This window comes from Corvus brachyrhynchos, unplaced genomic scaffold, assembly GCF_000691975.1.
Source record: "Corvus brachyrhynchos isolate BGI_N302 unplaced genomic scaffold, ASM69197v1 scaffold65, whole genome shotgun sequence".
Taxonomy (NCBI): domain Eukaryota; kingdom Metazoa; phylum Chordata; class Aves; order Passeriformes; family Corvidae; genus Corvus; species Corvus brachyrhynchos.
In genome coordinates, this window is record NW_008238365.1 from 1,100,212 (window position 1) to 1,116,573 (window position 16,362).

General features: G+C 52.3%; 1 protein-coding gene across 1 annotated transcript in view; it reads left to right on the forward strand.

Annotated features, from left to right (window-relative positions):
- RUNX3 (runt related transcription factor 3) overlaps positions 1-16,362 on the forward strand; it is a 35,104-nt gene that overhangs the window by 12,993 nt on the left and 5,749 nt on the right. Inside the window, 1 exon segment of the mRNA XM_017736243.1 lies at positions 7,957-8,121. Coding sequence (XP_017591732.1) covers positions 7,957-8,121 — 165 coding nt within the window.

Genomic DNA, 16,362 nt, shown 5'->3' on the forward strand with positions numbered 1-16,362 from the left:
AAAAGGAATAATAGAGCAGCTGAAATTATCTGGGCTCCAGTAAATCCACTCCTCTCATTATTTTATTTGCCACACGCAGTAAATTCCACCTCTCTTTTCCAATCGCCTGCTGCGTAATAACTTCAAAATCATTTTGCTTGAAAATGGCCAATATTTTCTGAGTGCAGCAATATTGGGAGTCAGAGCAGGGAAATTATTTTTGCTTGCGTCCTACAAAGGAATCTTTGTTGGAATTGGTTGCAACACGTCCTGCTTTTGAAAGCTTTGGGAAAACCCCAGGGCACAGTTCTGGGCTGGGGTGGAAGAGGCAAACCTGGCCCTGGGGTGGCTTTGGAAGTAACTCAGAATCAGAGAAATGGGCATTGATAAAGTAATTGGGAGAGATTAAACTGAGCGAAAGGGTTTTCTGGTGGGATCTGGGGGTCATCTAGGGATGTTTGGGGGATTAATTACATTGAAGGTTTTTTCCAGGATGTTGGTGGTGTTCTGTGTCGGGTTGTGCCGGGGGCTGTTCAAATACACAGCAAAAGAAATTCCTGCTCGGTCCAGTGACATGATCCAAAGGGAGCTGTGCAGGAGGATGAGTGGGCTGGGATGGGAGGCAGGTGGCAGCAAAAAGGAATATCTGTGAGCATCACAGCAGGGCCATTGGTGAGCTTTGCTCCTTCCCAAAGGAGCAGCGTTTTGCCCCGTGCCTCAGTTTACCTGTCTGTAACTCCTGGTGGGCAGCAGGGGATGTGGAGGAGGCTGCCAGGGAGGATTTGCAGGGTTGTTAATGCAGCGTGGCCCCAGCTCACTCAGGGAGGATTGGGGAGCTCGGGAGGACAGAGCAAAGGGTCACAGATTGGAAAGGAGAGAGGGGGGAAAAACACAGCCAGTGCTAAAAGGCGAGTTTCGTTTCAGGGAAGACAACAGCTAAAGGACCAGAACTATCAAACAAAACCGCAAGATCACATCAGATGTCAGGCAGGACACATCTTGTTCCTCCCTCCCAAAAGGGCTTATCAGTGCAACCAATCACTTTAATGATGTGGCAGAGGGAGGAAGAGGATTTGACTCAGAGTGAGATGAAATTTAGTTCCTAAGACCCTTCTCTTCCGCTGCTGGAGTCACCTGTCCTGCAGTCAGCCCCAGATCAATCACCTCCTGCAGCGGAAGGGGCTCAGACATGAGTTTGCATTATTTTCTCTTACTCTTTCCAGTGTCTCTATGTGCCGTGGTGGGAGGGGGCAGAGAGGGGGGGAAGAAGAGGAGCACAGTGAGCAGGGAGTGTCCCTGGTGCCCTTCCCAGCCTCTGGGGATGGTGGCAGGGGGGGGGGGAGCAGGCAGCCCCTTTTCCCGTGCTTAGCTCTGCTCCCGTGGTTTTGGGGAGGATGCAGGGAAGGTGAGGGTGCTGTGCAGGTGCCATCCCTCTGGGGCTCCTCCTTCCAGTGCAAAGCTCAGCAGGAGCTGTAATTATCCAGCAGGATAATTCCAGCCAGGATCTGGAGATGGAGCTTGGAGCTCACTCCTGGGATCAAGGGTATCAGTATTCAAATGCCAGGGCTCAGCTCCAGCTCTGTCCTGGGGCAAAGGGGAAAAGCAGCGCTCAGCATCCTCAAACCTTGAGAAAGTTCAGGTCTGTTCCCAACGGGACAGGCTGGGCTGGCAAAGTGCTGCTCCCTCCCCACAGCGCCAGGGACATCTCAGCTCCATCAGCTGAACCACGGCACATTCCTTGCACAGGGCTGAACCCAGCAGCTGGTCCTCCCCATCCCAGGCAGAGTGTCCTTAACCAGTGTCACCCCAAGGAATGTGATGTGCTTGCCCTAATGGAACAGGTTGCAAACTGGGAGAAACCAGCTCTACTGGTAGGTCCCAGTCCAGGTTGTTAGATAGCAGCAGGAACTCACCGGGACTGGCATCTCTCCATGGATCTATGGAATCTGAAAATCTGATCTCAGCCGGGGCTGAGGCAATACCAGCTGGATGTCCTTGAGATCTGTCTGCTTCCTCCCCAGCACCCAGCTCGGGAATCTTGGAATCAGGGAGTTTGCCTGATTCCATGAGAACCAGGTCACAGCCCATAAGTGAATTTTGCCTTCCTGGAACGGGGAGTGACTGCAGAGAGGCCGTCAGGGCTGGTGGTTTTTGCACCCTGTTCTGAAAGCTGCCCGATTTCCCGCAGATGTGCACCCACCTGCTGCTCTGTGACACCCGGGCTGCAGCTTTCACATCTGTAAATCACAACTTTTAACCCCCACCCTGTTCGCTCCGCAGTCTCGGGGCAGATTTTCAGAGTTCTTACGGATCGAAAAAGGCAGGAAAGCACTGGTGGGGGTTCTCAGCAAGGCACAAGTGGGCTGAATGCTTAAACCTGCTGAATTTTACCCACTGCTGAGAATGCTCCCAGCTTTCCCTGTGTTCCGAAGGGCTTCAAATATTTTTGCAAATCCAGAAAGACTCTTGAAACCCTGGGAATGGAGAGCCCGAGTCCTTCAGGCATTTGAGCAGCAGTTGCATGGAAATTTGGGCATGATGTTCCCTTTGATTTGGGAACGGGCCACAGCTCTCCCGTCCCCAGAGCTTTTGGAAGCACTACTCTGGATTTCTGTTTAAATTAATGCCCTGCTTTGTTTTCCTTCCAGAGGGCTCCGTTTTGGGGTCTCCCAGCGCAATCAAAGGCCCCGACAGGGTTTATCAGAGACTCACCAGGGTGGGCACAGGGTGGGCAAGGAGAGAGGCAGAGGCAAAGTCTCAGCACTAAGCCAGGAGTGAGAGGAGATCAGGGGCTCCCAAAGCCTCCTAATCAATACCAGCCTGCCCAGAACGAACATCTCTCCCGCTGCTGGAGCTTCAGACACTAAAAAACCTACTGTAAATGCAACATATCTCTGTGCTTCCTGCCAGCTGGCCTGGAGCCAGCCTATTTCCTTCAAAAAGAGGGATATTTATTTTCATCCTTTTAGAGGCAGCCAATTCATCTCAGACCACCACCAGCTAAAAAAGCTTTATAAATTAGCAGCCTTTTTTTCTTTTTCCTTTTTTTTCCCCCTCCTAATTCTCTCCCCCACCCCTTTAAATATTATTTTCCTTTGGTTGTTGGTGTAAACGCTGTGCCAGGACATGCGAGCCGGGGTGCATTGCGCCACACTCCCCTTTCTCCCCGAGCTGCAGAAACACAGTAGCAGCAGTGTCTCACGAAAGCCAGAGGAAACCAAAGCAAAGCCCGGCCGTGACTGATTCTCCTTCCAAATGGCGTAAGCAGGCCAACTTCAAACATGTGAATAATGAGTTATCTGTGCCTGACTTTGTTCAGCAGCACAAGGGACGGTGCCTCCCAACATTTCCCTCCTGCTCCCTCCTGTGAACTCCTGAGCTCTGATTTTAGCAGTGGGGTTGGCGCTCACTGGGGCTCGGAGGGCACCTCCGTCATCCTGCGTCATCTTTGAGTCCCTTCCAGCTCCCTGCTCTGCGCTGTCCTCCCTTCCCTCCTTCCCTGGCAGTGGGGCTCCACCGAAGTCTTCTTGGCTGGGAATTTCCCCTGGTGGGTCTCGAGCTGGAGGTGGGATTTCAGAGAGGACCTGAGCGATGTTCTTGCCCTGAGTTAGAGGTGTGCGAAGATGAAACCAGCCCAGCATCTGCTGCAAGGGACAGGCCTGCTGTTCCCATAACACAGGAGTTTCACATGTGGCTTCTTTCTGGAGCACATGCTGGGACTTGATAGTCTAGCCGAGACTCAGACTGGGGAAAAATTCCAGCCTCTGCAGAGGACTGGCGTGTCTCTCTGAAGTACCTATTTCCAGGGCTACGGCAGGGATTTGAAAGGTGTTTTGCACATTGAGATGGAGTTTATCCACTGCTGATTGCTTTCTTGTGGTCCCTTCTCACGGACGTGTAGAGACGAAGCCATGGCTTTGTGTGCAGGGACTGCTCCTGGTGAGCTTGGCTCAGCCCTGGAGTCAGGCTGGGAATGTTTGGGCAGAGCCTTGGTGGGAGCTTTGGTGGGAGGACAGTGGAATGCCAGGGGGATGCTTGGATGCTTTGAAGGTGGCTGAGTGTGGCTCAAGCTGCTGTGCCAGCCCATGCCCTCTCCTGGCTCTCGTCTCCTCCTGTGTGGGGCTGAGGCACTGATCTGCAGTGTGTGTGTGTGTGTGTTCATGAACGTCCCTCGGCGTTTCCTCCGCTCCAGCTTGCCGCCAGCATTCCGCAGCCAGGCTCCCGGGGAGGGCCAAGCCACTTCCCAACATCTGCTCTCCCGGCCCCCGGCAGCACGGGGCTGAGCCAGGGGCTGGGGATGAACGTGACACCCAGCTCTGAGCCCAGCAGGGGTGGGAGGAGACTGTGCAGCTCCTCGGCTCTCATCTGACTTCATCTACAGAGAAATCAGGGGGCTGGGGCTCCCACTCACCCCAGGGAGGGGTTTTTTGAAGCAAATCTCTCAGCTGTGGGATTGTGGTGTCACTCGAGCCATGAAGTTCCTGGAGCTCCTTTCTACCTTTGATCAACTTTATATTCTGCATCTCAGTGATCTGGGGAAAATCAGCTGCTTTTTGGAACTCCCCCTCCACAGCCTGGAAACCCCATCCCCAGTCCCGGCTTGGGAAGCCACATCAGGTTGCACACTCCTAGAAGGAAGAGCAGGCTCTGTTTGGTCTTTGAAATATTTTAATGCAGAAAGCATGTCTCTAAATCATAGCTCTGAGGGCTCGAGCTCGTGTGGCACACACTGCTTCGCTGTCTGCATTCCAAGGAAACACCCAAAACTTCCAGTATGCTTCTTATTACTGGCCTAAAGTGTCAAATTCACGTCGGCTCTTCCAGCTGGGAAGTGTTCAATGGGATCGTTTGTTTGATATGCTGATACAGATCTTGTTATTACATCAGGATCGTAGGTGATCTGTCAATGTTTACATCATGTCATGTTCAATACTGGAGTTAACCGATTCTGAAACCCTATCCAGCGTTAAAACCCTGGTGCTGCTGACAAGGAGTGCCCAAGGTCAGGAGCTGCCACCATTTGATAGTACTGAGCTCTGCTGTTTCCATAAATATTGACCTGCAAGCCAGCGCTGGCCCAGCTGGAAATGCAGTGCAGAATCTCCAACCCCAGCAGCAGCTTTTGTGCCCCAAAATTCACAGGCTGAGGTGATTAAGGCTTCTCAGACAGATTTCTTGGGATGAGGGCTGGGGCTGTTTGAAGTTGGGTGAAAATCCGCCCACTGGCTTCGGGAGGCTTTGAGTCAGTGCTTGGGTGAAGGTAGAAACCACCTTCCTGTTCTCTAAGGTATGAGCTATTGTTCACTGGTTTCCTCTCCATGACAGCTGTGGGCAGATGGGGAAGGGCTTTTAATGAAGCCAACCGCTGCAGAAATTAAAAAGCTCAGGTTGTTCTGATGAAAGAAACCCATTAACAGCGATTCTCTCTTGCGTGACAAAGTCTGACGTCCCCAGCCCTAAGTGACAAGCGGCAGGAAGTCCTGGGGAGACAGCCTGAGCTAAAGAGGGCTGGCAGGCCAAGTTGGTGGTTTTTAACTCATTCTCTGCCTTGTTTCACAGGGTTTGGAGCTGCCAGATCCCACACGTGGGGACACAGATTGGAGAGGGTCTAGGAGAGCTGGGAAGAGCCCTGATCCCACCACCCCCGTGTTTGCCTTGACTTACATTTGCATCAAGTTTTCCACTTTCTTTTCAGCAAGATAGTTTCAGGGGTTTGGGGCTTTTGATGGTAATTGGTGGGTTTCCCCTCAAACCAGCCCCTTCTAGAGGGTGTTTGCTCGAGGGTAACAAAGCCCACGGGGCTGTGCCCATGTTCAGACAGCGCGGGGACTGGAGCAACCACAGTGCAGCATGACACAGCCACATGAAGTCCTTGGTCGGGTTGCACGGCTGAATAATCTCTAAAAACATTATCAGCATAGAGATCACTTGATATATTTTTTCAGGATTTTCCCCGTCACATGCCAGATACCACCACAGGATAGAGTTTGCGCTGAGATAGAGGAAGGGAATTTAATTTCCATTCGATTTCTGGGTCTTTGAAGTCCTTTTGGCTTTCCTGTGAAGCTCTGCCCCCAAAAAAACCTGGTTAAAGGTGAAATATAACCCTATCTTTCTTCTTCTGTGCTTAACTGTATAGTGAAATAATAAAATGTGGGTGAAAACAAGACACCTCAGTGCACATACTTTTCCCCTGGGGAAAGCAACATGTGACTGATGCTGTTCCTGACTCCAAAGGCCCTGGATAATGCAGAGGTGCCTGAGGTCTGGGGACACACAGAGATGAGAAGAGATCGTTTATGGTGTTGCTTTGAGGTTTCCTTGGTTTGCTTCACACAGCAGGGAAAATACATTTTCAAAATACTGCTGGGTTTTTGCTTTCTGCCGGGCTCGTCCTCACCAGGTTTTCCTCTCTGGTGCCAGCATGTTTTCCGTCCAGTTTGGATTCTCACACCCCTGGAACGGATTATAGAGCTTGGAGGGGCTGGTGGGTGTGGAGATGGCAGAGGGGGGTCAAAGCCCCTCAGAAACTGTGGCTGGGAGGGGTTTGCTGGTGGGAGCCCAGCTGGGCGTGTGAGTTCCCCTCTGGAGCTGATGCTCTTCCCTCCCATCCCAGCCATGCGGCGTCTTCACAGACAGCCTGGCAAGTGCAGCCTGAGCTGAGCAAATGGGAGATCAGGAAACATCAGATGCTGGATTTAAAGAGGGGGAAGTGTGGGGACTTTCTGTGACTTTGCTATAAACTGACACCGGGCTCACAGAGCTGTGCAGATGTGAGGGGGAAGGGCAGGGGGGTGGTGCAAGCGAGAGGTGCCTGAGTTTATCGCCTTTTAAACGCGCTGCTTTGCTTTGCTTTTCTTCTTTAAAAGCCACCAAGAACTGAGCTTGGCTTGGTGAATGTCGGGCTGCAGGATCTGATAAGGCCCAGCTCTCTGAAGTGCTGCAGAAGGGTTTCTTCCCAGCCTGTCTCCCGGCGTGCCTGCACATCTCCGGTGCCCCTGAGCACTGGGGTTGTGCCGGGATGAGGCGGTGCCACCTTGGGAAGGTCCCTTCGCAGCAGCTGCAGAGCTGGGGGTGTTGTGGGGCAGCCTGGCTGCAGCAGGGAAGGCACAAGGAGAAACCAAGGTCTGAACCCCGCACTGATGTAAAGCTGAGGCTCCTCTGGAGCCCCTCCAGCTTTGTGCGGGTGTAACTGAGACTGGAATCTGGCCCAGAGAGAGCGAAGCCGTTTGGCGATGATTAATACAGTAAAATGTGAAAGTTATGTATCAAGTGCATTTCATGCGCCTCTCGCCTCGGGACAATTAGCATAAATTTAATAATTATTGCCCTGTGCCAGCAGCTGCTACCTAAGGAGCTGGGAGTGCTTTAGGAACGCTCATTAGCTGCTGCCCTGCCTGGGGGAGGTGGGTGATTAGTCTGCCCGTTTTAAGGCTAGGAAAGAGGAACAGAGAGAAGCAAAGTGAGGTGGCCAAGGTGTGGTACCAGCGAGGGCTGATCCCATCCCTCCTGTGCCTCCTCCAGCCCCACTTGGCTCTGACCCCGCTGGGTGGGCAGAGCTGGGAGGGGACTGGAGTAAGACGAGAGTTTGTTCTTTAAGCAATGAGCAAACGCTGTAGAAAATACTTAAAATCAATGTTTGCTGGTTCCCCAGTCCCCACTTCGCCAGGACATGGTTTCTCCTGCCTTACATGTCTCCCCTCCATGTTCAGGGTCAGTGAGGGCTGGTGGAGGCCGGTCACTCGGGCAGGGGCATCCTGATCCAGCTCCTTGACCAGAGACTTCCTGGCTGATCTGGGGCCTCCCCCGGGGGTCACTCTGTGTCCATCTCCCCTGAGAGCCGCTCTCTGCCGGGGCTGCCACCCACTGAAAAGCAGCAAACCACAGAGACAGAGGCTCTGCTGGCTCCCTGTGTAACCAGGGTGCTGCAGCCAAAGGGGAGCTGATCAGATACCAGACTCTTTTATCATGTTCCAGGGCACAGACAAAAGCTGGAAGACCAAGCCAAACCCTTCACTGACCGCTACGGAGAGCTGGAACGGCTGCGCCAGTCCATGAGAGTCACCCCGACAACACCCAACCCCCGCGGATCCCTCAGCACCCCGAGCCACTTCAGCTCCCAGGCTCAAACTCCAATCCAAGGTAACTGCCTGGGTGTCCCAGTGTCACCCCCAAACCCTTGTGTTCCTGACATGGCTGAGTGGGAACAACCCTGTGGATGGTATTTTAGAGCTGGAGTCCGGCTCTCCCCTGGTTAAGGCGCCACGGAGGGGGTTGTGTGGATTTCTTGACCTTGGAAGCCTTTTTGCACCCATTAAATCACTCTCAGCACCATTAGATCTAGGTTTTGAGGAACAACTGAGCAGCAGGAGCGCGAGGGAGATGAGAGCAGCACACTTTGAACCCAGCAGCTCCTCTGACATGAAGGCAGCCGCACTATGGTTATGCATCAGCCAGAGAGGCTGTTCCGTGCTTTACATGCTAATCCCAACGGTTTCTTATCATTGTGTGGGTGCCAAGTGTGGTGATCCCTCGCCCAGCTCCAGCATAATTCCCCACACGGATGCACACCTGCACGGGCACACACACACACACACACACACAGAGCCTTTGCAAGCACCAGATCTGCCAGCGGCAACGAGCACCCGAGTCCCTGGGCGTTCCCCAGGAATCTGCAGCTTGCTGCCAGGACAGGGGGAGGAATTGCCACTGCAGTTACCTGAGAGAGATCAGGCTGCTAATCCTGGAATTTCAGTCCCAAACTAAGCAAGGCATTTGGAAATATCGAGCTGCTGTGCTGCTCCCGTCTCTCTGCACAGGCAGATGCCACCAGGATGAATTAAAAGACTCTTCTCCTGTCCTTTTCCGTGCTCCTTTTCCATGCACTTTTAGTCTCACTGGTTCTTTTCCTTCAGAAATAAGCAGAGATACTAACAGGTCTTCAAGGAATAGCATTTAAGCTGTCCGTATTTGGAATTTTGGTGAGAAGTGGCCCTTCTGGGAAGGTTTCCTAGAAAAAGCACCCAAAGCCTTCGTGCTGCATTTTCAGAAGGGATGTGTTTGTTTGAAAGGCTCGGTGTCATTGGCAAAGAGGGGGTTTTGGGTGTAAAAACATGTTTGAAAATGTTACCCGAACTGTAAAAGCCGCGCTGCTCCTCCCAACCCAAAATTACAGTGAAAATTTAATTTATTTCTCATTGAAATGCAAATCTCCATGCTTGGAATTTTCGTTGATATTAGCAGAGTTTAGGAGAAGAACACGGGCATTTTCTGTAGGATTATCATTTGAGTATTTTTACAAAAGCAAGAGAGAGAGAAAGGGTTTTCTAGGCTGGTCCCGCTGGCCATATCATAAAGAAAGAGATTCTTGGGGGAAGAAAAATAGATTTGTATTTTAAATCAGCACAGCACCCTAAAAAAGAAGAGCGTGGTTTGGAGCAAAGAATCAGGTGATGACACAAATTCAGCGAGAAAAAAAATGAAGTTGGCCACAAGCTACCGCCCCTGCCAAATTCCCAAATGTCAAGTGACAGCAGGAGTGGAGACACACAAAATTAGCCTCTGAAATCATTCCTGCGGAGTGAATCCGAAGTCCCAGGAATGCTGCAAAAGGCGGTTTGTGCACGCTCTGCTCTTGGCTCCCTTGTTCCCAAGTTGGAGGAACCGTCTTAAAATGACTGTGGGTTCCTACCAGCGTAACTCGGAGCAGGACCAGCTCAGTAATTTTCATCTCAGCCCTGTCCTTTTGACACAGCTCTGGCTATGACCAATCATAATCATAATTTTTAAAACCCCTCTTTCTCTCGCACACACACAGCTTATTCACAAAGATCATAATTTTTACCCGAGCAAGTGGAGCCCGGCCCGTGCCAAGAATAACAGGGGAGTTAACAGGCCTGTAATTCTCACGACTTGGCACGTTCTTGGGTAACACACAGGAGAGGCCGATTAGTGGAAAGCAGAACGAGATACCAGCTGGGAGGGGCGACGGGGCAGGCTGGGGTTCATCCGGCCCCCGCTATCTTTGATGGGGGTGCTTCCCAAGGTTAATGTTTTTAGCATCCCTGTGCAGGGATTAAATGGAGGCCAGGGAGGTTTTCTCTCCACCAGTGCCCGGCTCCCTCCACTCGTGTGCTGGGGGTGCTCGGCCTCCCTGTTCTGCTGACCAAGCAGTTTGTACAAGCTGCCTAATCCGCTCCTGGCAAAACCAGGCTGGGAGCTGGGATGCTCAGAAACAGCCTTGGCAGGATCCCGGCACCCCAAGTCCCTGAACACAGCCCGTGGAGTTTGGGTTTTTAGGCAGGCAGGAGACAGTGTTTTAATTTGGGAGAACTGGGGTTCTTGGGAGATGTGTTTGCTCTGGCCCAGTCCAATCTCTCCTCCTTGGGAGCGAAAGCCGTGGCCGCGGTGGAGATCACAGCAAGGACGCCGCTGTGAGTGGGAGAAGGGTCTGGCCCTCAGCCACTCGCAGAGGCTTTCAGTAAAGCAGCCCCTGGAGGTTATAAATAGCCCCCATGTAAAACGATCATCCTGAGGTTAAATGGTCTCAAACCAAAACCCTCCCGGTAAGAGAAAGCCGATGGTTCCTGAAGGGCATGCCAGGAAATATGGGAGGAGAGAGCGCAGCTCCGAGGCAGAGCAGGTCGGATCCTGCTCTCTCCACTGTCAGGGTATTTCAGTGGCTCTGGCTTTGCCTTGCCCCACTCAGATGGGCAGAGACCTGACCCCTTCCCATGCCTGCCCCCAAATGGGATGGACACCAGCAAGCCTGCACACACCATCTCATTCCCACTTGCACTGCTTTAGGGGGGTAAATAGGGTAACTCTGGGTTCATCCCCTGTAGCTGTGATGAGAATGTGGCCCAGTGGCTGGGCAGGTCAGACAGGCAGACCCCCATCCTCATCCAGCTCTGCTTCCCTGGCTTCAACTGAGCAGAGCCTCTGTTCAGGATTTGGCCCAATGCTTCTCCAGAGAGGTCTGGAAAATCTGAGCTTTTGCAATCCCAGCTCTGCCATCCCCGCAGTGAGACACCAAGCTGTCATTAGGATGGCTTGAAATGGTTCCTTATTACGGGGCATGCGAAGCCAGAGCCTTGCGTGCCTGCTTCAGTCGAGTTTTGCCTTTTAGCTTAAAAAAATCAAGTAGCTCTCAGAAGTGAAGCAAGATGTTAAAGGGACTTCTTCTGTCTGCCTTCAGCTGCGGCTCAGGGCCCCCTGGCTCAGGGGAGGTGGGATGGTGGCAGACACACATCCTCCCCAGGAGCAGCCCCCAATTCTCCATGTCCTCCCTTGCCCACATTTTGGCAGTGGCTCAGGCTGAACCATTTTGTTCCCAGTGCAGTAGAGCAGGACCGCCCACGCTCGAGTTCTGTGGTGGAAACATCTTCAACCACTCAAAAGCAATTGTGTGCATTGTCCAGCAGCATTGAGGGGCCTTGCGCTCACCAGGACAATCGCAAAGGGATTTTAGATTGGATCTCCTCGGTGCCAGAGCGAGCTGTTTTGATTGATGCACTTCACATCCCCCTGGCACACTCTTCTTTTTGCTCCAGAGAAGCCAAACTCCCTTGGTTTCACAGGGAGGACAGTAAATACTGGACCCTTTTGCAAGCCTCTCCTAGCCCCAGAGCCTGCTGAATGGTTTTTGGGAGACTCTGTGTTCACTGGTAAGGAGCTTCAGATCTCCTGATCTGGAAACTGCTCAGCTTTAACCAGCTTCATTCCCAATCCAGTACTTCAGGCCAGCGCAACATTTTTATCATCAGCAGAATGCTTCGCCATTTAAAGTAAAGCCTTTCTCTCTCTTTCTCTTTTTAAATATACATTTTTAAAGTATTACATTACTTTTAAGAAGCCTCTTGGCATAGGCAGCAAGTGCCCCTATTGTTTCCGAAATGCAACGTGGCTGCTCTGAGGTTAAGTCCTGAATTATGGGCCCAGCAAATACACTGAATTGCTGCTTCCTAATCCCTGTCCAGATTGACTTATGGTTTCTTTAAAATATCCGTTTCTTAATGGATAAAAACATTCTACCACGGGCAGAGACTAAATTGTTTCCAAAGGAAGCTAGGCAAGCATTAGTGGGAAGAAAACATATTGTGGGATTCAGCTTCAGCCTCAAAGGAAGGAACATGCTCGAGATGGGTTTCCTGCCTGCTTTCAGGCTTCTCTGTCTATCTTTAAACTGCTTTTCTGCTCCTCTCCGTTACATTTGTGATGTCCCTTCAGTGAATTTGGCATGGAACTGTCACAGATGAACCACAGAGCAGTGCTGGATGGGAGCTTCCCCCAGGACAGAGTCCAGGCACCCATGACCGCTGCGTTTGTGCCCTGCCCGTGTGGCCATCCCCAAGCCACAGCTCAGGGTGCTGCATCCCTACAGAACAGCAAGGAGTCCCTCGGAATTTGCCTCAGGGCTGCCATCCCGCCTTTAACGTGGGATTTTCCGGTGTGCTGGGATCCGCAGTGCCAGACTCAGAGCGGAGTGGGGAGCCCCCAGCCCGGGGTGCCGCTGCCTTGCCGGGCTCTTGGCCGCTGCAGCCCCCCGTGCCATCACCCCTCCGCAGTGGGATTCCCATGGCAGACGTGGCCTGGCCCAAACCTGCTCGGCAGGCAAGGTGGTCTAGCTGCAGGCTGGGTTGTAAATCCAGCAGCTTCCTTTTATGTAGTCAGGGCTTGTTAATTTGTTTTAATACCCTTTGAATACAGGTAAAGAGCAAAGCGCAGGCAGGGCGGAGGGGAGTGCCTGCGATCCCTGCTCAGCCCACCCACCCGCTCCAATTAGCACCGTTATTCATTAGCTCGGCGGGATGCAGCGGGGGGGATTGCGGGATGTGCCAGGCAGGGGGATGCGGGCAGAGAGCTCTGGGATGAGCGAGGCTGTGCCGGGAGAGGAAGCGGGGAGAGCTGGGCTTGTTTAGTCTAGCAAAGGGCAGGCGGGGAGCGGAGCTGATTGTTCTGTGTAAATACGTCGAGGGGGTGAGCACGGCGAGGCAGAGGAGCTAATGTAAGCTCTGGAGAACACTGCAGGCACAGGACATGGGGCTGAAATGGTTCTGGATAAATCCACACTGGAATTAGGAACAGGGTCCTCCCCACAAGAATGGGTCCAGTGAATTGGAGCATCCCAATGGACCTGGAAGGGCTGGCAAAGGAGGTTGAGATGCAGTGCATGATTCACTGAGCTGGGAACACCTGGGAATTTCCCTGCTCTGCTGCTGCCCAGCATATTTGGGGTGGGATTGAAAGTGCTGGGAGAGGACCCAGGAGCTGGGTTTGTGCTGTTCAGCGGGGTGGGTTTGGGGCCGTGTGTGCGTGTGCACGACAGCACACGGTGTTCGGGGAGAATCACAAAACTGAGCAGCAAACGTGCTTGGCAGTGTTGAGGTGGTGCCTGGCGATGCTGTGATAAGGACCTGTGTGTTGTTGTGTTTTGGTTTGGGGTTTGGGTTTTTTTCAGACTCTGCAGAGGAAGTCCGTGCACCCAGTTAGTGAGCTGGTTCTATCAGATACAGAGCAGCGCTCCATGGGCGTGTAACAACGGATGCTGTTCACACCCTCCTTTTTTTTTCAACACCTCCCCTCCTCCCCCAAAATATATTTTGCTCTATTTTACGTGGGCTGGGAGGAAGGGGCCGTTTTCTTTTTTAGTTGGCTCTGACTTGGAAACAAATGAACTTGTTAACATACGTGACAGAGGCGTGAGAGCGTGCCTGCATGCGTGGGTGGGGAGGAGAGTGGCGCCTTCTCTAGAGATGAGCTGGGGCTTCACAGATCAGATGCATCTCGTGCACCTTCCCATGGAGATTCTCTCCCTCTCTGGCCACCTGCCTCTCCATGCTCCCACATGGAGTTGCTGTGATCAAGGGAAGGAAGCAGAGAGGGACAAAGGTCAGAAAAATGCTCAAAGATGGTTTTGGATGTCCAACATGACAGAAGTGAGTAGAGAAAAACCAGCCAAACATATATCCAGCGCAGGAATGTCTGTCCCCACTCATCACACACATGCTGGTGTGTTATATACAGAAGCATAAAGTATCATTAGTGTTTACACTGTCGTCAATCATTGTGGATTAAGACAGGAAAGGAGAGCTTTTTCCCCCGGGGTAGATTTTTCATGACAATTTTGCAATAGCCATAGCATGAATGTCTGTCCCCACTCATCACACACATGCTGGTGTGTTATATACAGAAGCATAAAGTATCATTAGTGTTTACACTGTCGTCAATCATTGTGGATTAAGACAGGAAAGGAGAGCTTTTTCCCCCGGGGTAGATTTTTCATGACAATTTTGCAAGGCACACATATGCATAGAATTAGAACAGTGATATATGGCCAGACTGAAGATATTTTATATTCTACCCTCTTGGAGAGTGCCACATTATCAAGTTCCCTTTAAATTCCCTTTATCGTCTGTGTGTCTCACACACTGGGAGTATTTGTTGTGTAACACCCACCCAAGCTCATGTTTATTGCTGACTGCGTTCATCAGCCGCTGTGTGCTCTCCACATCTCTAAGGTGGGGACCAGAGGGTGGCATCTGCGGTGCTGAGGAGCTGCTCAGGTTCCACACGTCCATCGTCGCTGCCTGGCCCCAGCCAGACGATCTGATAATGATGATCCTGCTGTACATCAGGCCCCAGTGCTGTGCTCTGCCACGTGCCCGGGGTGAGCTGCTTGTTTAGGTGTCCCTGCAGCACTGAAGATGTCCTGACATTGCTTTTGCTGCCCTTTCCTCCCTCCAGGCAGAGCAGACGTGTTCCAGTAGAAGCACCCAGTGCTCCGCTGGGATGGATGCACAGTAATCCCTAAAACCATCTGCAGGGTCCATTGCCTCATCTCCTCGAGGCTTCCAGCGACCTCAGAGCACATCCACTAGCCCTGACCCAGCCAGGGTGCAGGGACCAGTTCCACTCCATCCAAGGCAGCTCCCAAACCCAGCATGGTCTTAAGGGAGACGGCTGAACACACCCAGAGAAACCTCTGTGGTTAGCAGCCTCACGAGCCAGCCCTTCCCACCTCATGGCCAGCCCTTGCCACCATGACCCAGCTGAGGTTTGGCTCCCATCAGGGCATCTCTTTGCATTTATCTCCTCACCACCCACCCAAGGAAAGACCTGTATTGTCTCCGAGGCAGAGAGAGAGAGCTGCTGGAAAGGGGCTGAGCAGCTTTCAAAGCCTGTTTCTATCCGGCCCCACGTGCAGGGGGACTTGGGGGTCCTCAAAAGGTGCAAATTGCAGCTGCACAATTAAATCACGGGGTGTGTCCCGGCCTCCGCGGTCCCCGGGGCAGCTCAGCCCTAAGGAGGAGACAGTGGCATTACTAATCAGGGCTTTGACCTTTACATGGCTTTTATTTAATACACATTCCACACTTCCCCAAACTCCCATCCAAAACATTGACATTTCCGCTGATAGATTGGGTCAGATTTTGGAGTAGTTGGGGGACTCAATTCACTCTTACAATGGTTAAATTCTTACAGCTAAATGGGCTTATTCAGTTAGTGCAGCAGCTGGTGTGATTTCGAGAAGAAAATAAACATTTCCTTCAAATATTTTGATTGGCAACTGGACAACTGAAATACTCAAGCTCGTATTGCCAGGGTCCAAAAAAGCAAATGGGGGCTGGACAACGAGTAAGTGAGGGAAAACCGTAGTAAATCCTCAGAGGCAGCACTACGGAGCAGATGTGTGTGAGATGTGCTGGGGAAGGGGACAGCGAGATGGGGTTTTTAAAGCCCATTTTCAGCTGTGATTCCAAAGGGAACACGGGGTCTGAGGGTGCAGCTTCACCCACTCCTTTTCCCCTGGCTTTTCTCAGCAGCTGCTTGCTCCAGGTTGCTGTTTGATCCTGGCTGTGACAAAGAGTTCTTGCTGCTGAGTTAGGTGGTTATGGAGGGCATTAATGGCCATGTTTTATTTGGATCTCGCCGGGGTTTTTTCAATGGAGATTTCCTCGGATGCAGGGCAGGGGCTGGGGCTGTGTGGGTCTGATCTGAGGCAGCCAGGATGGAGGGGCAGCCCTGAAGTGAAGGAGATGGAAAGGAGAGGAAACCTTGAGGCGAGGACCAAGACGGAAGGGCCGGTTGTGAGGTGACAGTGTTGACATGGAGGGACAGCCATGAGGTGAAGGAGATGGGATGGGCGGGCAGCCCTGAGGCAAGGACCAAGATGGAGGGGAAACCCTGAGGTGAAGAAGATGGGATGGAGGGAAAACCCTGAGGTGACAGAGCCAGGATGGAGGGGATGCTGAGGTGAGGGTGCTGAGCTGGAGAGACGGTTGTGAGATGAAGGAAACATGATGGAGGGGCAGCCCTGAGGTGAAGGACACAGGATGGAGGGGCAGCCCTGAGGTGAAGGACACTGGACAGAGGGCAGCCCCG